Consider the following 26190-nt stretch of genomic DNA (forward strand, 5'->3'; position numbering starts at 1 on the left):
AACCCATACTGTATAGTCAGCTTTAAAAGGCCCCAACATGAAAAATATGAATCAATTCAATTGAGAAAACTAACGGCCTTATTTATAACAAAACAACTTACGAAAACCAATTATGACAGATATGAACCAATGACAACCACTGAACTGCAGGCTCCTGACTTGGGACAGGCACATAAAGAATGTGGCGGGGTTAAACATGTTTGTGAGTCCTCAACCCTCACCCTTACCCGGGACATCAAACAAACACACAGACAGGATGTGGCAGGGTATTTATACATCCCTAACAACAAAAAAGACACTAAGTACAGATCTGAGAGTACTCGCAGTTACTTACAGCTAGTTCAAAGCCAATTACAACTTATAAAAATAATCATGTATCTAAGACTAAAATATCAATCAGTACACATCCAACATCCAATGGATTTAGTGTAAAGAAGAATAGATTACTAACTAAAAGTTTTAAGATCTGTCTAACAATCTGGTTATTAAAGTATAAAAACCGATACTGTATAGTCAGCTTTAAAAGGCCCCAACATGAAAAATATGAATCAATTCAATTGAGAAAACTAACGGCCTTATTTATAACAAAACAACTTACGAAAACCAATTATGACAGATATGAACCAATGACAACCACTGAACTGCAGGCTCCTGACTTGGGACAGGCACATAAAGAATGTGGCGGGGTTAAACATGTTTGTGAGTCCTCAACCCTCACCCTTACCTGGGACATCAAACAAACACACAGACAGGATGTGGCAGGGTATTTATACATCCCTAACAACAAAAAAGACACTAAGTACAGATCTGAGAGTACTCGCAGTTACTTACAGCTAGTTCAAAGCCAATTACAACTTATAAAAATAATCATGTATCTAAGACTAAAATATCAATCAGTACACATCCAACATCCAATGGATTTAGTGTAAAGAAGAATAGATTACTAACTAAAAGTTTTAAGATCTGTCTAACAATCTGGTTATTAAAGTACATATGTGCATTCTATCAACTTATTCACTTTTTCAACTTTAAATCATTTAAATGCCTTTATGATTTCACAGCTAAAGATTTATGTGGAGGAAAACAGTGTGCACCAAATGCCAAGTGTATTAATTACCACTGTGTATGTAAGGATGGCTATGTTGGACAAGGTTACAAAGAATGTGAAGGTTTGTGTGCAGTCTTATTGATAAACCAAACAAAGATTTTGTTATTTTAGATTTAGCAATTTCTATATAATTTTCTGTAACTTGGAAAGGTAATTTTGGTGTAGTCTTAAATTCATCATGGTGACATAGGTAGTAGTGTTTTATTTGGCTGATTTCTTATGCTGTAAATTCAGAAATTATTGCCAGGTTTTTAATAATGGCAATAAGGCGAAACCTTGAGTATCACAAAAATAAGAACTCGCATTCTGATTTTCTTAAAATTGCAATAATTAAACTCACATTTTTAGCTCACCTGGCCCAAAGGGCCAAGTGAGCTTTTCTCATCACTTGGCATCCGTCGTCCGTCGTCGTCGTCTGTTAACTTTTACAAAAATCTTCTCCTCTGAAACTACTAAACCAAATTTAACCAAACTTGGCCACAATCATCATTGGGGTATCTAGTTTTAAAAATGTGTCCGGTGACCCGGCCAACCAACCAAGATGGCCGCCATGGCTAAAAATAGAACATATGGGGTAAAATGTAGATTTTGGCTTATATCTCTGAAACCTAAGCATTTAGAGCAAATCTGACACGAGGTAAAATTGTTTATCAGGTCGAGATCTATCTGCCCTGAAATTTTCAGATGAATCGGACAACTGGTTGTTGGGTTGCTGCCCCTGAATTGGTAATTTTAAGGAAATTTTGCCGTTTTTGGTTATTATCTTGAATATTATTATAGATAGAGATAAACTGTAAACAGCAATAATGTTCAGCAAAGTAAGATCTACAAATAAGTCAACTTGACCAAAATGGTCAGTTGACCCCTTAAGGAGTTATTGCCCTTTATAATTTTTGTAATCTTTTGCAAAAATCTTCTCCTCTGAAACTACTAGGACAAATTTAACCAAACTTGTCCACAATCATCATGAGGGTATCTTGTTTAAAAAATGTGTCTGATGACCCCGCCCGCGAACCAAGATGGCCGACATGGCTAAAAAATAGTACATAGGGTAAAATGCAGTTTTTGGCTCATATCTCTGAAACCAAAGCATTTAGAGCAAATCTGATGAGGATAAAATTGTTCATTAGGTCAAGATCTATCTGCCCTGAAATTTTCAGACCAATCAGGCAACACGTTGTTGGGTTGCTGCCCCTGAATTGGAAATTTTAAGAAAATTTTGCAGCTTTTGGTTACTATCTTGAATATTATTATAGATAGAGATAAACTGTAAACAGCAATAATGTACAGCAAAGATAGATCTACAAATAAGTCAACAAGACCAAAATTGTCAATTGACCCCTTAAGGAGTTATTGCCCTTTATAGTCAATTTTTTACAATTTTCATAAATTTTGTAAATTTTTGTAAATTTTTACAAAATATTTTCCACTGTAACTACCGGGCCAAGTTCATTATAGATAGAGATAATAGTAAGGAGCAAGAATGTTCAGTAAAGTAAGATCTACAAACACATCACTATCACCAAAACACAATTTTGTCATGAATCCATCTGTGTCCTTTGTTTAATATGCACATAGACCAAGGTGAGCGACACAGGCTCTTTAGAGCCTCTAGTTGTTCATTCTTGAAGAATCGCAATAATAAATGAAACAATGATTTCTGAATTTACAGTATTCCTTTCACTGAATAAATATATAACTTAATAATAATAAGTGACAAACATGATTGCAGTTACACTATTAAGACGATTGTATCAGAAAGATAGCAATGACTCAGTTTTGGTTTCGTTATTCTAGTCTTTGACAGCTTTGTGAATTGTTAGATGAACCGGCAGGTATTACTTTTTCAATGGTGTAGTCAGAAGGTTAATAAGGTTCTGTTGCTATTAAGTTCCATGTTATATAAACATGCATTATTCAGACAGGGGCATACCAAATGTTATTTCTTGGTAAAAGCCATAGTTTTAATAATGATAATCCAAAAGGGGACAATAAATACAACAGTTTATTTTCTCATACTTTCTTTTGATCTTTCAGAACTCTGTAACAACAGAAAATGTGCTAAGTATGCTGTGTGTGTACATGGACAGTGCCAGTGCAGAGATGGTTTCCATGGTAGCCCATTGGTAAGGTGTACACGTAAGTATAGTCTGCAAATTTCAATATTTCATCAAGAAATAAAAGAGTTCACATGGCTTCATTGAAAACTTTATTTTCTCAAAAAACATTAGAAATATTTATATAATCCATGCAGTTTTAAGATATTATTTAGATTTCCATGTCTTTAACATCACATTTTACTATCTAAAACAAAAAAGATGTATAACCATTCTAACATCACCCTTCTTATTGTGACTTTGTACGTTTATTTTTAAAAAGATAAACTTTTCAAACATTAAACCTTATCCTGAGTTGCTTATAGTTAATACAAACTTTTTTTCTCAATAAAAATTTGTTTGAAAATAAAATTGAGAATGGAACCGGGGAATGTGTCAAAGAGACAACAACCCGACCAATTAGCAGAAAAGTTTGTTTTAAAAACTATAGATATTTGAAATTAAAATAAGTATCAATTCGACAACAACACTTCATGAGACTGTAAATTTAACAAGCATTCTGAGAGTATTGCATGGCAATACATAGTCCCCTACCGTTTAAAAATTCATTGTACTGGAACAAAATACTAACTTGATCTATAACTTGTCATGGTGTAAACTATATAACAAATATCAAGTCAATATCTTCAAGCATGATGACAAAAAAGTGTGGATATTGAATATTTAAGTGAATTAAGGACCATAACTCTGTGCAAAAACATCAGACCGAAACAAAATTCGAACTTGTTCTGTAACTTGTCATGATAAAACTATATACCAATTATCAAATCAATATTTTTAAGCATGACGAAGAAAAGTGTGGAAAACTGATTATTTGAGTGAATTTTCTTAGTCCAAGGACCATAACTCTGCACAAAATCATCAGACCGGAACAAAATTCGAACTTGATCTGTAACTTGTCGTGATAAAACAATGTACCAATTATTTAATCAATATCTTCAAGCATGACGAAAAAAAGTGCAGAAAACTGAATATTTGAGTGAATTTTCTAAGTCCAAGGACCATAACTCTGCACAAAATTATCAGACCGGAACAAAATTTGAACTTGATCTGTAACTTATCATGATAAACAATATAACAAATATCAAATCAATATTTTCAAGCACGAAGAAAAAAAGTGTGGGAAAACTGATTTGCCAGACTGACGGATGGACAGACAGACAGACGGACGGAGTGCAAACCTAAAGTCCCCTTCGATTTGGTCGGTAGGGGACTAATAAAATTCTGGTTGACGTGTTTTGCCTGCCAGACCGGGGTCATAAGGACAATTTACATACAGAAATTAAGCACAGAAAAATAAAGCTAGGTATGCTAAATTTGACATCAAATACATGTATGTGTTGCTCTGGGTGAGAGAAATAAATTAATCTTTTGGAAATTTTTGGTTTTTTTTAATGGTTTTTTCTTTCCTATAAATCTCCAGCCTTTGAAAATTGGTAACCAAGTTTGAGATCATTCACGAGTTCAAAGGTGATGAATTTATGTGACAATTACTGCTTGATTGTATCCCTGGCCATTCTGAATATACAAATGTAATTAAATATACTATTGACATTAACTGTAAGAAAATTTAAAATGATTCAAAACCTATTCATACACCATAACAAAGAGTTGAAAAGAAATTTAGCTTTATTTTTTAATGCATGCAGCTGTTAAGATTTGAGAAAATCACCATGTTCTTCTGTGAATGAAAATTATTGGTAACAATTATGTTTTCCTTGAACAGATCCATTGAAATACACACAATTTTTTTTTTATAAAAATCTTATTGAACTCACAACTACATGTATATATTTGTTATACATTTTAAATGTAGATATTGATTAAACATACAGATGCTTGTAAAAAAAATTCCAGTCATAAATGTTATTTTTATTCTTCATTAAATTTCTCATTAAATTTGTTCTATTTTGAACTTTTCAGTGGCCATTTGTCAAGTCCTAACAAGAATGTACCAAATCCTTATGGACATAGTGCCACTCATAGTTATATTATTGTTGACCAAAAGATATTTTTTTTCTCAATAAAAATTTGTTTGGAAAATTTGTTTTAAAATACATATTTAGAATTAAAATAAGTATAAGTTCGACAACAACACTTCATGAGACTGCATGAAAATGCTGGGTAGTTATTAAGATTAAGAATATCATACAGATAAGCAGATTATTGACAAAATATTAGTAACTAATTAAATTCCTTGTAATTACATGTATATGCTAGAGTATAAACATTATTTTCATTTTTGAAAGCTTATATTTCAAACTTTGCTGATAATTATTTATTTTGCCTCATTCATTTTTTTAAAGACAGTATAAAAAAAAAAAACACCAAAAAAACAATAAACTAAATTTGGCAATCATGCTGTACATCTATTATAAAAAAAAATTTAATGTATATTAAAGACTAAATAATCGAAAGATAGAATTTGAAAGTGTAAACATTTTTTATGGGTGAACCAAAAAATTGAAATTTGGTGCATATTAAAACAGTAAAACATAGTTCTAATATTTTGAATTTATTTGTTTTATCATAAAACATATCAACAAAACTTTTGAGAAAGCCCCTAATATATAGTGTCTCATGATAAAGAATGTGTCACAATATTTTCATTACAATAAATTGAAGATGAAAAATCAAAGAAAGTTTTTACAACGAAAACAACAAAGCAAATAATTTACATCTGATTAAATATGTGCACAAATCCTGTCGGTTCATTAAAGGTAATAAGTTTCTTTTGCTTTTGATTGTATCTGGGATCATTTAATCCTTTCAGTGATGTCAGTTCCTCCGTGGTAACAGTCGTATACCACTCTCCGTCAGACGACACATGTTGTATTGTTCCATCTCGACAGGAAACATACAGACTACCATCTTGTAGTGTAAATACACTTGTAGCAGAAGATTGTAACGCAGTGCTGAAGATTTCATGACCTGTTGTCGTGTAACAGTTCAGGATATTTTCGTTTAACGTTTCATTGTAGAATATTCTGTCACCACAAGCATGTACTGTGACAGGTTGACACTCTATAGGAAGTTTCTGTGGGGTTTTTCCTGTGTCGGGATCAGTAGTCCATAGTCCTTGATCTCCTCCAATGAGAAGTTTGTTCTCTATTGTCGTAACAGAACTCATGTTATGCATGTCAGGTACTGTTATCGTTCTCAACAATTGTCTCCCATTTATATCATAAGTATACACTACAAGTGGCATTTCCATGAAGATGACTGCTACTGTCGAGTCATTGACTGCTGTTATTTTCACTGGTTGTCCCAAGCATTGTATAATCTCTGGTTGTGACCCATCTGCATTACAAATGAGTAGTTTCTTAGTATTCCACAAGCAGATGACAAGTTTTCCATCATCCATGATCACAGCATCAGATATATCATCTGTTTGTTCATCATTGAGTATTTCCGTCAGGTCAAGTTCACTATGTAGACAGAATATATCTTGCCCTAGCTGATACTGTTTTCCTGTTTCAAAAGAGAATTGCAGAGAAATTAAGACTCTTTAAAATTGCGAAATATCAATTTATTTTAGCAGATCTTTAGTAAGCAATTATGTTCTTATTAAAGTCATGCACTAGTTAATATGAACATTTTTTTAGGTTTGATCTTAGTTGCTTTTGTAGAAGCCTCAAATTGTAAGAAAGGTGCTTCATTTGACTGATTTGATTTTCTTAAAGTTTACAGACACTGGGTGTTATTTGCATTTGAATTTACTTCTTCGCAGAAGAATAAGAAAAGGGATATATAGGGTAAACAAAACCAAACAACAAAAGTTCACATCAAATAGATATAATTGTTTCATTTATCGCAATAGGAACAGAACCACTAATTCAGGCCCGGTCGGAAAGAACATACAAGAAAGTAGTACATATTTTAAACAAAATAGTTCCTACGCATAGCTGTATCTTTGTCAATAGGTGATATATTTGGGTAGTTTTGATATCAAATGAAAGCTTGGGGACTTGGGATCAATGTAGAACCCTTGTTGCAAATTTCTTTTGAATAATAAAGAAGTATATAAAATGTTAATAGGAGGGCACATTTGCCATGTTGTTCAGATCAGAAGTACCTGTTTTTTTACTATCAAACTTCCGGGAACCAGTACGCTCTTATATGCAGTTAAAGGTATGTTGAATTTTTCAGCACAAGTCAGGATAAGGGATAGTTTTGACATGAAATAACTGCCACTATATTTGAACTTAAGACAAAGTAGCCATTAATGCTTGAAATTGCAGAATATAACATAGAAAGCAATGGGGCTATGAATTAGTGGTTTTATACCAATAACTTCATGATTCAGTGTTAGATCAGAATTAATCTTTAGTATTGAATTAGTCTAGTAGTACACTTGCATCAATTCTTATCATATCAAAAATAAAGTTCCCAGCTATGTCCATCTTCAATTTTCAATCAGCCTCAGAATTGTTATGTCTCCACTTTAATAAATTGAAGGGAGATAACCTATTTTACCCTGAATTATTCACTTTGTTGGAAACTCAGCTTTACCAGGCCAGATCTTCGTTATTGTTTGACATAGTCTAATGATATGTGGCATGTAGGTGAATCACCATGAGATCATATGTCTCATATCATCAAGACCCTCATATCAAAACTTGACAAACATCAAATATTCCAAGTTAATCATACTTACTTAAAGAACCATCTGTGTGAGACTGACATCTAACACCTCCAAGTGCCTGAAATAATTAAACAAACTTTTAAAGTTGAAAGTGTCAGTTTAAAAATTACACATATCGGTTGTTATTTTTCAAAAACTGCACATAATGTAATATTTCTGAGTTCATGCATTTATAAGTTTGTTTCTAACAAGCATCAGATGAAAAGTAAAATAAGCATATAAACATACATGTTACTGAAAAAAAGTGTTTAGTTGAGAATTCCCTCTTTATAATTCTTCCTTAGGAGGGATTTTCCAGTTCACATTTTTCAGATACATATGTATTCTTTATAATTTTCAGGGGCCTCGGTGGCCGAGTGGTCTAAGTAGTTACTACTGTAATCACTAGCCAGTCAACACTGAGGTTGTGAGTTCGAATCCCGCTCATGCGGGTGCACTCGACTCCAATCTTAATTGACTAGGATTGTCAGTTTTCCTATCGAAGGTCTGTGGTTTTCTCCGGGCACTCTGGCTTCCTCCACCAATAAAAAACTGGCCGCCACGAAATAGCCCAAAAGCCGTGTTTAAAAGTGGCGTTTAAACACCAATAAAATGCTTCGCTGGGCGCAGCTTGATACGACCGCAGAGGTCGAACCCTGAACAGTTGGGGCAAGTATGGACACAACATTCAAGCTTGATACAGCTCTGAATTTGGATTGTGATTAAATATTTGACACAGCATAGGTTTCTGACACAGAAAGAATGTGGTCTAAGAACTTCAATTTTTTTAATTTACCTATAATGGTCCAATGTCCAAAATCAAAATACATGGTTAGATTCAGCATATCAAAGAACCCCATATATTCAATTTTTGTTGAAATCAAACAAAGTTTAATTTTGGACCCCAACTTGGACAAACTTGAAAACTGGTCCCATAATCAAAAATCTAAACACATGTTTAGATTCAGCATATCAAAGAACCCCAAGAATTCAATTTTTGTTAAAATAAAACTAAGTTTAATTTTGGACCCTTTGGACCTTAATGTAGACCAATTTAAAAAAAGGGACCCAAAATTAAAAATCTAAAAACACAGTTAGATTTGGAATATCAAAGAACCCCAATAATTCAATTTTTGATGAAATCAAACAAAGTTTAATTTTGGACCCTTTTGACCTCAATATGAACCAATTTGATAGCGGGCCAACAAATAAAAAATCTAAATACAGGGTAAGATTCAGCATATCAAAGAACCCCATATATTCAATTTTTGTTGAAATCAAACAAAGTTTAATTTTGGACCCCAATTTGGACCAACTTGAAAACTGGGCCAAAAATCTAAAATCTAAATACATGTTTAGATTCAGCATTTCAAAGAACCCCATATATTTAATTTTTGTTGAAATCAAACAAAGTTTTATTTTGGACCCCAACTTGGACCAACTTGTAAACTGGGCCCATAATCAAAAAAATGCTTCGCTGGGCGCAGCTTGATACGACCGCAGAGGTCGAACCCTGAACAGTTGGGGCAAGTATGGACACAACATTCAAGCTTGATACAGCTCTGAATTTGGATTGTGATTAAATATTTGACACAGCATAGGTTTCTGACACAGAAAGAATGTGGTCTAAGAACTTCAATTTTTTTAATTTACCTATTATGGTCCAATGTCCAAAATCAAAATACATGGTTAGATTCAGCATATCAAAGAACCCCATATATTCAATTTTTGTTGAAATCAAACAAAGTTTAATTTTGGACCCCAACTTGGACAAACTTGAAAACTGGTCCCATAATCAAAAATCTAAACACATGTTTAGATTCAGCATATCAAAGTACCCCAAGAATTCAATTTTTGTTAAAATCAAACTAAGTTTAATTTTGGACCCTTTGGACCTTAATGTAGACCAATTTAAATAAAATGCTTCGCTGGGCGCAGCTTGATACGACCGCAGAGGTCGAACCCTGAACAGTTGGGGCAAGTATGGACACAACATTCAAGCTTGATACAGCTCTGAATTTGGATTGTGGTTAAATATTTGACACAGCATAGGTTTCTGACACAGAAAGAATGTGGTCTAAGAACTTGATTTTTTTTAATTTACCTATTATGGTCCAATGTCCAAAATCAAAATACATGGTTAGATTCAGCATATCAAAGAACCCCATATATTCAATTTTTGTTGAAATCAAACAAAGTTTAATTTTGGACTCCAACATGGACAAACTTGAAAACTGGGCCCATAATCAAAAATCTAAACACATGTTTAGATTCAGCATATCAAAGAACCCCAAGAATTCAATTTTTGTTAAAATCAAACTAAGTTTAATTATGGACACTTTGGACCTTAATGTAGACTAATTTAAAAAACAGGAACCAAAATTAAAAATCTAAATACACGGTTAAATTTGGCATGTCAAAGAACCCCAATAATTCAATTTTTGATGAAATCAAACAAAGTTTAATTTTGGACCCTTTTGACCTCAATATGAAACAATTTGATAGTGGGGTCCACAAATAAAAAATCTAAATACATGGTTAGATTCAGCATATCAAAGAACCCCATATATTCAATTTTTGTTGAAATCAAAAAAAGTTTACTTTTGGACCCCAACTTGGACCAACTTGAAAACTGGGCCCATAATCAAAAATCTAAACACATGTTTAGATTCAGCATATCAAAGAACCCCAAGAATTCAATTTTTGTTAAAATCAAACTAAGTTTAATTTTGGACCCTTTGGACCTTAATGTAGACCAATTTAAAAAACGGGACCCAAAATTAAAAATCTAAAAACACGGTTAGATTTGGCATATCAAAGAACCCCAATAATTCATTTTTTGATGAAATCAAACAAAGTTTAATTTTGGACCCTTTTGACCTCAATATGAACCAATTTGAAAGCGGGCCCACAAATAAAAAATCTAAATACATGGTTAGATTCAGCATATCAAAGAATCCCATATATTCAATTTTTGTTGAAATCAAACAAAGTTTAATTTTGGACCCTAACTTGGACCAACTTGAAAACTGGGCCCATAATCAAAAATCTAAACACATGTTTAGATTCAGCATATCAAAGAACCCCAAGAATTCAATTTTTGTTAAAATCAAACTAAGTTTAATTATGGACACTTTGGACCTTAATGTAGACTAATTTAAAAAACAGGAACCAAAATTAAAAATCTAAATACACGGTTAAATTTGGCATGTCAAAGAACCCCAATAATTCAGTTTTTGATGAAATCAAACAAAGTTTAATTTTGGACCCTTTTGACCTCAATATGAACCAATTTGATAGCGGGGTCCACAATAAAAAATCTAAATACATGGTTAGATTCAGCATATCAAAGAACCCCATATATTCATTTTTTGTTGAAATCAAACAAAGTTTAATTTTGGACCCTAACTTGGACCAACTTGAAAACTGGGACCATAATCAAAAATCTTAACACATGTTTAGATTCAGCATATCAAAGAACCCCAAGAATTCAATTTTTGTTAAAATCAAACTAAGTTTAATTTTGGACCTTTTGGAACTTAGTGTTGACCAATTTAAAAAACGGGACCCAAAATTAAAAATCTAAAAACACAGTTAGATTTGGCATATCAAAGAACCCCAATAATTCATTTTTTGATGAAATCAAACAAAGTTTAATTTTGGACCCTAACTTGGACCAACTTGAAAACTGGGCCCATAATCAAAAATCTAAACACATGTTTAGATTCAGCATATCAAAGAACCCCAAGAATTCAATTTTTGTAAAAATCAAACTAAGTTTAATTATGGACACTTTGGACCTTAATGTAGACTAATTTAAATAAAATGCTTCGCTGGGGCGCAGCTTGATACGACCACAGAGGTCGAACCCTGAACAGTTGGGGCAAGTATGGACACAACATTCAAGCTTGATACAGCCCTGAATTTGGATTGTTATTAAATATTTGACACAGCATAGGTTTCTGACACAGAAAGAATGTGGTCTAAGAACTTGAATTTTTTTAATTTACCTATTATGGTCCAATGTCCAAAATCAAAATACATGTTTAGATTCAGCATATCAAAGAACCCCATATATTCAATTTTTGTTAAAATCAAACAAAGTTTAATTTTGGACCCCAACTTGGACAAACTTGAAAACTGGGCCCATAATCAAAAATCTAAACACATGTTTAGATTCAGCATATCAAAGAACCCCAAGAATTCAATTTTTGCTAAAATCAAACTAAGTTTAATTTTGGACCCTTTGGACCTTAATGTAGACCAATTTAAAAAACGGGACTTAAAATTAAAAATCTAAATACACGGTTAGATTTGGAATATCAAAGAACCCCAATAATTCAATTTTTGATGAAATCAAACAAAGTTTAATTTTGGACCCTTTTGACCTCAATATGAACCAATTTGATAGCGGGGTCCACAAATAAAAAATCTAAATTCATGGTCAGATTCAGCATATCAAAGAACCCCATATATTAAATTTTTGTTGAAATCAAACAAAGTTTAATTTTGGACCCTTTTGACCTCAATATGAACCAATTTGATAGCGGGGCCTACAAATAAAAAATCTAAATACATGGTTAGATTCAGCATATCAAAGAACCTCATATATTCAATTTTTGTTGAAATCAAACAAAGTTTAATTTTGGACCCCAATTTTGACCAACTTGAAAACTGGGCCCATAATCAAAAATCTAAATACATGTTTAGATTCAGCATATCAAAGAACCCCATATATTCAATTTTTGTTGAAATCAAACAAAGTTTAAATACTGGACCCTATCTTGGACCAACTTGAAAACTGGGCCCATAATCAAAAATCTAAACACATGTTTAGATTCAGCAAATCAAAGAACCCCAAGAATTAAATTTTTGTCAAAATCAAACTAAGTTTAATTTTGGACCCTTTGGACCTCAATGTAGACCAATTTAAAAAACAGGACCCAAAATTAAAAACCTAAATACACGGTTAGATTTGGAATATCAAAGAACCCCAATAATTCAATTTTAGATGAAATCAAACAAAGTTTAATTTTGGACCCTTTTGACCTCAATATGAACCAATTTGATAACGGGGTCCACAAATAAAAAATCTAAATACATGGTTAGATTCAGCATATCAAAGAACCCCATATATTCAATTTTTGTTGAAATCAAACAAAGTTTAATTTTGGACCCCAATTTGGACCAACTTGAAAACTGGGCCAAAAATCAAAAATCTAAATACATGTTTAGATTCAGCATATCAAAGAACCTCATATATTCAATTTTTGCTAAAATCAAACAAAGTTTAATTTTGGACCCTTTGGACATTAATGTAGACCAATTTGAAAACTGGACCCAAAATTAAAAATCTAAATACACTGTTAGATTCGGCATAACAAATAAATAAATGTGATCAAAGATTTTACAAATCTAATGCGCCATACTGTGCAATTAAAGATTACTTCTTGAAATTTTTCAATATTTGAAATTTGAAAAAAAAAAAATATTTGAAGAATAATTCTTTTTAATTTCTGAAATCTGAAATGAGAAAAAATTGGCCCCCCACAATTTCTTTTTATCCCCCCCCCCTTTTTCCCCCCAAAAAATTCTTTCCCTCAAGATATGGTCATAATCTCAATTCAAATTTCCAATGGACTTGGCAACCATAATTACCCATTTAAATTTACCATAGTGCTAACTTAATCTATTTTATAATAGAATTAATAAAAATATAGTGTCAAATCTTTCATATGGATTTTTTTGTAAAAAAAAAAGATGAAAACATTTGCAGATATTTTTACTGGTCTTCCTTTATAAATATGCATTTCTTTAAACATAATTTAAAAGCAGTGTAAGGGAAGTAACCAAAACGTTGTATTTGGATTACCTCCCTTACACTGTTTTAGATTATCTTTATTGTTCATTAACCATTACTTTATACATAATTTAAAAGCAGTGTAAGGAAGATAATTTCAATGATGTATTTGATTTATCTCCCTTACACTGCTTTAAATTATGTTTTGTACTAAAGTATTTGTCCATTAACCAGGACAACCTTGTTTTTCCCCCTTTTTTGCCCGTAATTCCTAAACGGTTTGAGCCATTACCCCCCAAAGCAAATCCTAACCATCCCTTTGTGGTATGGAAACTTGTAGTATAATTTCAGAGAGATCCATACACCGTTCCACAGTTATTGTCTGGAAACTAGAAAATGCTCATTTTTGGCCCCTTTTTGGCCCCTAATTCCTTAACTGTTGATACCATAACCCCCAAAATCAATCCCAACCTTCCTTTTGTGGTATTTAACCTTATGGTAAAATTTCAAAAAGATCCATTCACTTAAACTAAAGTTAGAGTGCGAAAACCAATATGTATTCGGACGACGACGCTGGACGACGACGCCGGACGACGACAACGACGACAACGCCAACGTCATACCAATATAGGACCACAAAATTTTTTTGCGGTCGTATAAAAACAGGAACCAAAATTAAAAATCTAAATACACGGTTAAATTTGGCATGTCAAAGAACCCCAATAATTCAGTTTTTGATGAAATCAAAAGAAGTTTAATTTTGGACCCTTTTGACCTCAATATGAACAAATTTGATAGCGGGGTCCACAAATAAAAAATCTAAATAAATGGTTAGATTCAGCATATCAAAGAACCCCAATAATTCATTTTTTGATGAAATCAAACAAAGTTTAATTTTGGACCCTTTTGACCTCAATATGAACCAATTTGAAAGCGGGCCCACAAATAAAAAATCTAAATACATGGTTAGATTCAGCATATCAAAGAACCCCATATATTCAATTTTTGTTGAAATCAAACAAAGTTTAATTTTGGACCCCAATTTGGACCAACTTGAAAACTGGGCCAAAAATCAAAAATCTAAATACATGTTTAGATTCAGCATATCAAAGAACCCCAAGAATTCAATTTTTGTTACAATCAAACAAAGTTTAATCTTGGACCCTTTGGACCTTAATGTAGACCAATTTGAAAACTGGACCCAAAATTAAAAATCTAAATTCACGGTTAGATTCGGCATAACAAATAAATAAATGTGGTCAAAGATTTTACAAATCTAATGCGCCATACTGTGTAATTAAAGATTACTTCTTGAAATTTTTCAATATTTGAAATTTGAAAAAAAAAAAAATATTTGAAGAATAATTCTTTTTAATTTCTGAAATCTGAAATGAGAAAAAATTGACCCCCCACAATTTCTTTTTACCCCCCCCCCCCCCCCCTTTTTCCCCAAAAAAATTCTTTCCCTCAAGATATGGTCATAATCTCAATTCAAATTTCCAATGGAGTTTGCAACCATAATTACCCATTTAAATTTACCATAGTGCTAACTTAATCTATTTTATAATAGAATTAAAAATATAGTGTCAAATCTTTCATATGGATTTTTTTGTAAAAAAAAGAAGATGCAACATTTGCAGATATTTTTACTGGTCTTCCTTTATAAATATGCATTTCTTTAAACATAATTTAAAAGCAGTGTAAGGGAAGTAACCAAAACGTTGTATTTGGATTACCTCCCTTACACTGTTTTAGATTATCTTTATTGTTCATTAACCATTACTTTATACATAATTTAAAAGCAGTGTAAGGGAGATAATTTCAATGATGTATTTGATTTATCTCCCTTACACTGCTTTAAATTATGTTTTGTACTAAAGTATTTGTCCATTAACCAGGACAACCTTGTTTTTCCCCCTTTTTTGCCCCTAATTCCTAAACGGTTTGAGCCATAACCCCCCAAAGCAAATCCTAACCATCCCTTTGTGTTATGGAAACTTGTAGTATAATTTCAGAGAGATCCATACACCGTTCCACAGTTATTGTCTGGAAACTAGAAAATGCTCATTTTTGGCCCCTTTTTGGCCCCTAATTCCTTAACTGTTGGTACCATAACCCCCAAAATCAATCCCAACCTTCCTTTTGTGGTATTTAACCTTATGGTCAAATTTCAAAAAGATCCATTCACTTAAACTAAAGTTAGAGTGCGAAAACCAATATGTATTCGGACGACGACACCGGACGACGACGACGACGACGCCGGACGACGACGACGACGACGACGACGACGCCAACGTCATACCAATATACGACCACAAAATTTTTTTGCGGTCGTATAAAAATGGGACCCAAAATTAAAAATCTAAAAACACGGTTAGATTTGGCATATCAAAGAACCCCAATAATTAAATTTTTGATGAAATCAAACAAAGTTTAATTTTGGACCCTTTTGACCACAATATGAACCAATTTGATAGCGGGCCTACAAAATAAAAAATCTAAATACATGGTAAGATTCAGCATATCAAAGAACCCCATATATTCAATTTTTGTTGATATCAAACAAAGTTTAATTTTGGACCCCAAATTGGACCAACTTGAAAACTGGGCCAAAAATCTAAAATCTAAATACATGTTTAGATTCAGCATATCAAAGAACCCCATATATTCAATTTTTGTTGAAATCAAACAAAGTTTAATTTTGGACCCCAACTTGGACCAACTTGAAAACTGGGCCCATAATCAAAAATCTAAACACATGTTTAGATTCAGCATATCAAAGAACCCCAAAAATTCAATTTTTGTTAAAATCAAACTAAGTTTAATTTTGGACCCTTTGGACCTTAATGTAGACCAATTTAAAAAATGGGACCCAAAATTAAAAATCTAAATACACGGTTAGATTTGGCATATCAAAGAACCCCAATAATTAAATTTTTGATGAAATCAAACAAAGTTTAATTTTGGACCCTTTTGACCTCAATATGAACCAATTTGATAGCGGGCCCACAAATAAAAAATCTAAATACATGGTAAGATTCAGCATATCAAAGAACCCCATATATTCAATTTTTGTTGAAATCAAACAAAGTTTAATTTTGGACCCCAATTTGGACCAAAAATCTAAAATCTTAATACATGTTTAGATTCAGCATATCAAAGAACCCCATATATTCAATTTTTGTTGAAATCAAACAAAGTTTAATTTTGGACTCCAACTTGGACCAACTTGAAAACTGGGCCCATAATCAAAATTCTAAACACATGTTTAGATTCAGCATATCAAAGAACCCCAAGAATTCAATTTTTGTTAAAATCAAACTAAGTTTAATTTTGGACCCTTTGGACCTTAATGTAGACCAATTTAAAAACGGGACCCAAAATTAAAAATCTAAATACACGGTTAGATTTGGCATATCAAAGAACCCCAATAATTCAATTTTTGATGAAATCAAACAAAGTTTAATTTTGGACCCTTTTGACCTCAATGTGGACAAAGTTGATAACGGGGCCCAAAAATCAAAAATCTAAATACATGGTTAGATTCAGCATATCAAAGAACCCCATATATTCAATTTTTGTTGAAATCAAACAAAGTTTAATTTTGGACCCCGATTTGGACCAACTTGAAAACTGGGCCCATAATCAAAAATCTAAATACATGTTTAGATTCAGCATATCAAAGAACCCTAAAAATTCAATTTTTGTTAAAATCAAACTAAGTTTAATTTTGGACCCTTTTGACCTTAATGTAGACCAATTTGAAAACGGAACCAAAAATTAAGAATCTAAATACACGGTTAGATTCGGCATATCAAAGAACCCCAATAATTCAATTTTTGATGAAATCAAACAAAGTTAAATTTTGGACCCTTGAGACCTCAATGTGGACCAATTTAAAAACGGGGCCCAAAATCCAAAAACTTAATACACGGTTAGATTCAGCATATTAAAGAACCCCAAGAATTCAAGAATAAAACCCCATTGAAATTGATCAAGAAATAAGCAATTTATACGAAGTATCTTCTTTTGCACAATACTGTGCAATTGAATATTTCTTGCTATTGTGCAATACTGTACAATTGACAATTTCTTGCTATTGCGCAATATTGTGCTATTGGATATTTCTTGCTATTGCGCAATACTGTGCAATTGAAGATTTCTTGCTATTGCGCAATACTGTGCAATTGAAGATTTCTTGCAATTGTGCAATACTGTGCAATTGAAAATTTCTTGCTATTGCACAATACTTATTATATAATAATTTACACATCCTGTTTGGTGTGTATCTCCTACCATATCATTATTATTTGCTTTTAAATATTAATCAGAAATAACCAACTTAAAATGGAAAATTTTAAAAGAAAAAAAAAAGGAAAAAAAGAAAAAAAAAGAAAAAAAAAAAATTCCCCCCCCCCCAAATTTTTTGAACCCCCTTATGATTCATCACCCCCAAACTCAATCCCAGCCTTCCCTTTGTGGTATGGTACCTTGCAGTACAATTTCAGAGAGATCCATACACTTGAACACAAGTTATTGTCTGGAAACTAGAAAAATGCTTATTTTTGGCCCCTTTTTGGCCCCCAATTCCTAAACGTTTCAGGCAATTACCCCCCAAACTCAATTCCAGCTTTCCCTTTGTGATATGGAACCTTGTAGTACAATTTCAGAAATATCCAAACACTTACACACAAGTTATTGTCATGAAACTAGAAAAATGCTTGTTTTTTGCCCCTTTTTTGGCCCCTAATTCCTAAAATTTTGAGGCAATTACCCCCAAAATCAATTACAGCCTTCTCTTTGTGATATGGAACCTTGTGGTACAATGTCAGAGAGATCCATACACTTACACACAAGTTATTGTCTGGAAGTTACAAAAATGCTTATTTTTGGCCCCTTTTTGGCCCCTAATTCCTTAACTGTTTGTACCATAACCCCCAAAATCAATCCCAACCTTCCTTTCGTGGTATTGAACCTTATGGTAAAATTTCATGGAGATCCATTCACTTAAACTAAAGTTAGAGTGCGAAAACCAATGTGTCTTCGGACGACGCCGGACGACGACGACGACGACGACGACGACGTCATACCAATATACGACCAAAAAATTTTCAATTTTTGCGGTCGTATAAAAATCTAAACACATGTTTAGATTCAGCATATCAAAGAACCCCAAGAATTCAATTTTTGTTAAAATCAAACTAAGTTTAATTTTGGACCCTTTGGACCTTAATGTAGACCAATTTAAAAAACGGGACCCAAAATTAAAAATCTAAAAACACAGTTAGATTTGGCATATCAAAGAACCCCATTAATTCAATTTTTGATAAAATCAAACAAAGTTTAATTTTGGACCCTTTTGACTCAATATGAACCAATTTGATAGCGGGCCCACAAATAAAAAATCTAAATACATGGTAAGATTCAGCATATCAAAGAACCCCATATATTCAATTTTTGTTGAAATCAAACAAAGTTTAATTTTGGACCCCAATTTGGACCAACTTTAAAACTGGGCCAAAAATCTAAAATCTAAATACATGTTTAGATTCAGAATATCAAAGAACCCCATATATTCAATTTTTGTTGAAATCAAACAAAGTTTAATTTTGGACCCCAACTTGGACCAACTTGAAAACTGAGCCCATAATCAAAAATCTGAACACATGTAACCAGCCTTCACGCTTAACTTTTGAGTCCACAAGCCAGTAGCTCAATTTTTTAAAAATTTTAGTTGGATTCTGTTGGCTTGTAGAGAAGAATTTTACAAGTCCGAAAGCAATTTTACAAGCCAATGCCGTAGGACTTGTGGTTAAGCGTGAAGAACATGATGTTTAGATTCAGCATATCAAAGAACCCCAAAAAATCAATTTTTGTTAAAATCAAACAAAGTTTAATTTTGGACCTTTTGGACCTTTTGGACCTTTTGGACCTTAATGTAGACCAATTTGAAAACTGGACCCATAATTAAAAATCTAAATACACGGTTAGATTCGGCATAACAAATAAATAAATGTGGTCAAAGATTTTACAAATCTAATGCGCCATACTGTGCAATTAAAGATTACTTCTTGAAATTTTTCAATATTTGAAATTTGAAAAAAAAATAATATTTGAAGAATAATTCTTTTTAATTTCTGAAATCTGCAATGAGAAAAAATTGACCCCCCACAATTTCTTTTTACCCCCCCCCCCCCCCTTTCCCCCAAAAAATTCTTTCCCTCAAGATATGGTCATAATCTCAATTCAAATTTCCAATGGAATTTGCAGCCATAATTACCCATTTAAATTTACCATAGTGCTAACTTAATCTATTTTATAATAGAATTTAAAATATAGTGTCAAGTCTTTCATATGGATTTTTTTGTAAAAAAAAAAAATGCAACATTAAACATAATTTAAAAGCAGTGTAAGGGAAGTAACCAAAACGTTGTATTTGGATTACCTCCCTTACACTGTTTTAAATTATCTTAATTGTTCATTAACCATTACTTTATACATAATTTAAAAGCAGTGTAAGGGAGATAATTTCAATGATGTATTTGATTTATCTCCCTTACACTGCTTTAAATTATGTTTTGTACTAAAGTATTTGTCCATTAACCAGGACAACCTTGTTTTTCCCCCTTTTTTGCCCCTAATTCTTAAACGGTTTGAGCCATAACCCCCCAAAGCAAATCCTAACCATCCCTTTGTGGTATGGAAACTTGTAGTATAATTTCAGAGAGATCCATACACTGTTCCACAGTTATTGTCTGGAAACTAGAAAATGCTTATTTTTGGCCCCTTTTTGGCCCCTAATTCCTTAACTGTTGGTACCATAACCCCCAAAATCAATCCCCACCTTCCTTTTGTGGTATTGAACCTTATGGTAAAATTTCACAGAGATCCATTCACTTAAACTAAAGTTAGAGTGCGAAAACTAATGCGTATTCGGACGACGACGCTGGACGACGACGACGACGCCGGACGACGACGACGACGACGCCAACGTCATACCAATATACGACCACAAAAATTTTTTTGCGGTCGTATAAAAATCAAAAAATCAAAATCTTTATAATTTTCTAATCAAATATTTAAATAAAAAAAAATCCATCAACTTATCTTTTAGGAGTATTAATTTGAAGCAACATTTCAATTAGGTGATCCTCTTTTTCATATAAACAAAAGATGTTTCACTATATATGGCAATAAAATAAGTATTTTTGTATTCCTGTATTAAACAATATCATTGACAGTAAAATCATGGCAGAATTTGTTAATTATTTGCACATTGTACATTTTGAAGTTTGTAATATAGAGATATTAACTAATGTCTTTTGTCATTCCTTTCACTTTGAGATTAAAACAGCAATAAAAGCACTTTTCTAACACAATTTGAGAATTAATTTCTATATTTTGGGAAATGCACTTGCTTAAAACATTTTTTTTTTACTCTTTGGGATATATATAGAAGAAACATCCTACAATTTTTGACAAGATCATGAATAAAATGATCCGTGATTTTGCCAGGGGAAGTAACTGTTAAAAGTATAAATGTTTTCAATTCAGAGGGAGATGATTAAAATTGATATTTATAGTATTACTGCAAATCAATCAAAGTTTCCACTACTTTGAAAAACAGCAAGAAAACAACAACTGGTACCCTTATATTTCATTTCTTTTCTTTTCCAGAAAGTGATTGTTCAATATATTGTCCTAAAAACTGATCAGTTTCTAGAGAAAACATTTTGTTTTATTCATAAAAATTTTTTTTCATTGCATGGTGTCTGGTGAATTTAGTCCAAACATATAACCACATTACATCTCTATTTGTATTCTAGAACTGAAAGTGGTTTATTACCTTGTTTGAGTCATTGGTAGTACATGTAGTAGATCTTGTTCTTGTATTCATTGAGACGATCAGATTTCTTAATTCCTGCAATGTTGCACACAAGTTTTGAATGGGACATCTCTCTGGTTCTCGGTTGTCAACCTAATGAAATAACAAGTTAGATAATTTTAAATGTTGAAGAATTGAATTATATGAATATTCACTTGGTTCTAATTTTTTGTTGATTTTTGAAATGTTAATTTGTGCAGTCAAAATGAGGCCATTTAAAGAACATGACGAATCAATATCTAGCATACTTGTTGCAAGGATGGATTTGGCTATTCTTTTTAAGTCCCTTTTGGTCATAACATAATAATGTTAAATATAAACCTGTCAAATTTGCTTAAAGTTGACCTGGTGACCTGAAGCAATTTTTAATCATGTCCTTGTGACCAAAGGAGGTACCCTACTGGAGCCCCTATCTGGACCATGCGTTGTTTGATGTTGTTTGTTTTTGTTTGTCTAATTTTTATTGAAGGTTAGTATGGTCTGTTTTCTGTCAAATATTTTTGGTTATGTAATGTTACATACCTCATTAGGTTTGATAATACCCAGTAGGATCTTGCAGTATCTCACACGAAGATGGTCATCCAGGGGTCTTTCCTCGATCAGCATCAGTTCATCTTGTTTGCTGGGGTCAAGTCGTAGGACATCATCCTGTAAATCATCCCACAATGTATCAAACTCTTCCTTATCCATGGAGCCACATGTATTGTGACATAAATAATCACTCTTAAATTGTCTGAGTGAACTGATGGCATTTTCATCCTTTCCGAGAACAAAACAATTTAACAAGATCAGGCCAGCCAATGATATGTCAAGTTCATCCAGTTCCACAGAATTAGCCATGTATTGACAATGACAGCTGTGATTACTACCTTGATCTTTCTTTGGCGTGTATAGCAGATCCCATTCGTCATAGACCAGAGGAAGTTCATCATGGTTTGAACAGGTATTTTTGTCGACACAACACCATACATTTCTGTGTCGTAGATGGAATAAGATGTGTATCACAGATTCACTGTTAAGGAAAGCCTGAAATGAAGGAAAACCTCGTTTCTTGTACTCTTTCTCCAGTCGCTGTTGGAACATTGGTGTGACAATCTCTAATATGACCGATCCAACAATAAAGTAGCGTCGTTTATCTTCTCGATCCATTCTATGGTTATAAAAAATTCTGAAATACATGAATAATAAAAATAAGCATATGTAACTAATGTCCACTCTGAAGACCTGCTTATTTAGACTTACATTTTTAGGGCTGATTTTAAAGTAAGTTTAGAGAGAATACTATTATTACAATTGTGCAGAGCTTTCTATTTCTCTTTAGCTGTCTTTTAGTAAATAAAGACATAGAATATACTTTTGTTCTTTGGGTTCCAAATTCAAAATTATAGTTAAGCATTAAAGGAGTTATTTTTAAAGGTATGATGAAGATAGAGTAAATGATGGTACAAAGTCCCAATTGTTATCAGTACAGCCAACTGAAATAATTCATAAAACCAATCAAAATGCTTTTGCATAGCCTTGATATATGACAGGGTTAATTCTAAATAATAATATTACATGTTATGGAAATAAGTACCCAAATTGTATTTCTATTTAAAGCTTTTTTTGTCCTCAATAATTTTGATCAGCCTTTGTTATCCCAAAGTCAGTTATAGATTTAGAAAAAAAACAGGACACAATTATACAAAACAGGGATTTCAAGTTTTAAGAGTGCACATTTATTTCAATACAACAATTCTATTAAATTCAAAGGGAAAGTAAGAAAATGAAAATAAGCTTCCACTTTTTACCAAAAAAAAACCATATTGTTTTCAGGACTTGCTTACATATCATTGCAGGAGAGAAGGGAACATATTTGTTAGATTTGCATCTAATGTACTGGCTTTTAAATTTATTTGATAAAGAAAGTAGTACAATATTCCCACAATGGATTTTTGAAAATGAAAGTACATTTGAAATTTTACCTGGAATAGTTAAATAAAGAAAACATACTACTAGTTTCTTATAACAAAGTACATTAATTTATGAATTTTTCAGACATTCTTCTTACCTGCTGAAATTATGCCTGTATGAATAAATTTCGTGTTTTCCAGATAAAATGGATGACACAGTATTAGGAAATTCCCTTTAAATATGTACTATTTGAAAGTGGGAATTTTTTCTTCTATTTAAAGTAACAGTCAAATAGTCACATGACTATCTGGGATAAGGTAAAATAAAGAGTGTGTATAACTACCTAAACAAAACAGCACATTGTTACATAACTTTATCTTTTAAAATAAAAGCTTATTTGATATGATGAGTCTGTACAAACCTTTTTCTTAAATAAAACTTAATAGAATTAAAAAAATAAAACAATACTATATTCCAGACTATGTGATTATCTGCTATAGCTTTAAATTGAACAATGATTACAAGAGCTGTCACACAATAAAAAATTTAGTAACAAATGCTATATATTCTACTTACTTGGTTAGTTGACATTTAGTACTTTAAATTAGATAAGATATATGGTAAGTTTTCTGAGGGAAATTACATTGACTATTTGCAAACATTAAAATAGGAAATTACCTATGCTATTTTTAGTAACAAAAAATTTATGGGTTCTATTATCCCACATGAACTGACTTGATAAGAGTCTTTTTTGCATACTTAACATTGATTAGTTATGAAGAAAAATATGCAAGTATTTTATACATAGTGGAGATTTGTTAAATAAGAATAATCAAAATTAATGACCGCACTTCAGGTGAAAAGGTATTTTTATCTTCCCAAAATCAGAAGCAGCATGAGGAATATAGGAGAGTCTATTTAAAGGGGGTCCTTAATTTCTGTATTCTTTAAATTTTATGGGCGTTTTTCTTTTTCTTTAAAAGAGTTAAGAGACTGAATGTCCATGTCAATAGATATCCTTGAGAGAAAAGTTTATAAAACCTGCATGACCTTTGCATGCACAATCTTGGTCCTATGACCCTCATAAGGAGAATTTGAACCTATTGTTTTAAACTTGTATCAGTTGTTTCCATATGAGATGTTGTTTGACACTATTTGATATTAAATGATTGATTGCTGTTTAATTTCTATATGATATTCAGGTTGTTGGACCCTTAATTAATTCCTGTCATTGCCTTTTGAAAGAGTTTTTATTAACCAGGAAACTTACTGTTCACCAAAATGAATTAAAATAAAAAAAACAAAATATTCACATTTGACTTCAAAAATTAGTTACATGATAGAGAATAGGTAAGAGGTTAGAAAAAATATTTTTCAGAGTCCTACTGATTTCCTTTTACAATCTAAAAATTCAGATAAATATTTTTAGAAATATTGATATATGCCCTACAGTTTTTGTGAAAACTGATATAGGTTGACCGATTTATAAACTTTCAGAAAATATAAGTGGTTATCTTCATTTTTTCACAAACTATCCTCAGCTGATATATTATTTGCAAGTGGTGAAGGCAAGACTTTGGGGTGCTGTTTAAATCTGGCAGTGGCGTAAACAATGTATTAGTTTGTGAGTAGGTAATATTAAGGGGAACCACTAGCGGTAGGTCAATGATATATGGTATGCAGTGCTTATTGTATTAGTAATGGCACATCTCATTTCCATGAATACAATTTGGTCCCCCTCCCCTTTATTCATGGTCTATTGACTTTAAAACTTTTACTTAGTATACATGTAAAATCTTGTGATTAGGTCATTTTAAGGGGAACCACTAAGGGTAAGTCAATGATATTTGGTATGCAGCTGTATAATAGCATTTGAACATCATATATTAATTCATGGAAATTATTCCACCCTGCCCCTTCAGTCATGATCTACTGACATTGAAACTTTTGCATAAATTACACTTTTGCACAAGTTACAAGTATGTGTTTAGGTCAGTTTAAGGAGAACCACTTGTGATATTTAGAATGCATTTGTATTAGTATTTGCATTTTTTCACAGAGGTTATTTGGTCCTTCACCTTCAGTCATTGTTCATTGACTTTAAATGTTTTGCATAGTTTACATGTTAGCGTCTATTGCCATTTTAATTTGAACATTTGAATTATATCCTATCAAAATTACATATCTCTGCGTCAAACTTTTAATTGTCCTAAATATTGAATATTCCATAAATTGAAAAAATACTAACATCAAAGAACCTTTGATTATTATATAGCTGTAACAAAATATGACCAACATTTATACTGCATTATTGTTTGGGTTCTACTATTTTGGGGGAATAAAATCCATTCATATTACATAATCTGTTTCCAACTACTCTTACAAAATTTCTGCCTCCAGATTTTAATGTATGTATATCATTAAGACAAAATCTGAGGATACAAAAAAACTTACTCTTTTGGAGCACCTGAGTTCACCTCCTGTTTTTGGTGGGGTCCGTATTGCTCAATCTCTAGTTTTCTATGTAGTGTTTTGTGGACTGGTTCATCTTTTCGTTTTTTGCCATGTCGTTGTCAGGTTTTCTTCAACTTATGAAATTTGAATGTCCCCTTGGTATCATCTGCCTCTTTTAGTTAAATAGAGAAACGTCAGATCCTTATAAGCAAATACGAGCCTATGGACACAGGTATTCGAATCATATTACTTATTCCTATAATGATAATTTAAAAGATATTTGTTTATTTCCATGGGATATAAATTGCA

At 32.2% G+C, this 26190-nt stretch overlaps 2 protein-coding genes and 1 long non-coding RNA gene across 3 annotated transcripts in view; 1 reads left to right on the forward strand and 2 right to left on the reverse strand.

Annotated features, from left to right (window-relative positions):
• The window catches only part of LOC127715066 (zonadhesin-like), a 131544-nt gene that overhangs the window by 61597 nt on the left and 43757 nt on the right, over positions 1 to 26190 (forward strand). Inside the window, exons 18-19 of the mRNA XM_052221082.1 lie at positions 1062 to 1169; positions 3146 to 3247. Coding sequence (XP_052077042.1) covers positions 1062 to 1169; positions 3146 to 3247 — 210 coding nt within the window. The remainder of the gene's footprint in view (positions 1 to 1061; positions 1170 to 3145; positions 3248 to 26190) is intronic.
• Positions 4837 to 23728, reverse strand: LOC127715083 (uncharacterized). The gene is made up of 5 exons (XM_052221114.1): positions 23585 to 23728; positions 22057 to 22702; positions 21496 to 21627; positions 7883 to 7928; positions 4837 to 6696 (listed from the first exon to the last, which is right to left on the reverse strand). The coding sequence occupies exons 2-5, from the start codon at positions 22681 to 22683 to the stop codon at positions 5900 to 5902; spliced, it is 1602 nt and encodes a 533-aa protein (XP_052077074.1). The 5' UTR covers positions 22684 to 22702; positions 23585 to 23728; the 3' UTR covers positions 4837 to 5899.
• Positions 8457 to 19469, reverse strand: LOC127715130 (uncharacterized). The gene is made up of 3 exons (XR_007988172.1): positions 12374 to 19469; positions 10594 to 10729; positions 8457 to 8887 (listed from the first exon to the last, which is right to left on the reverse strand). It is a non-coding gene; the product is annotated as an uncharacterized LOC127715130 (long non-coding RNA).

Source organism: Mytilus californianus, unplaced genomic scaffold (assembly GCF_021869535.1).
Source record: "Mytilus californianus isolate M0D057914Y unplaced genomic scaffold, xbMytCali1.0.p SCAF_9, whole genome shotgun sequence".
NCBI lineage: Eukaryota > Metazoa > Mollusca > Bivalvia > Mytilida > Mytilidae > Mytilus > Mytilus californianus.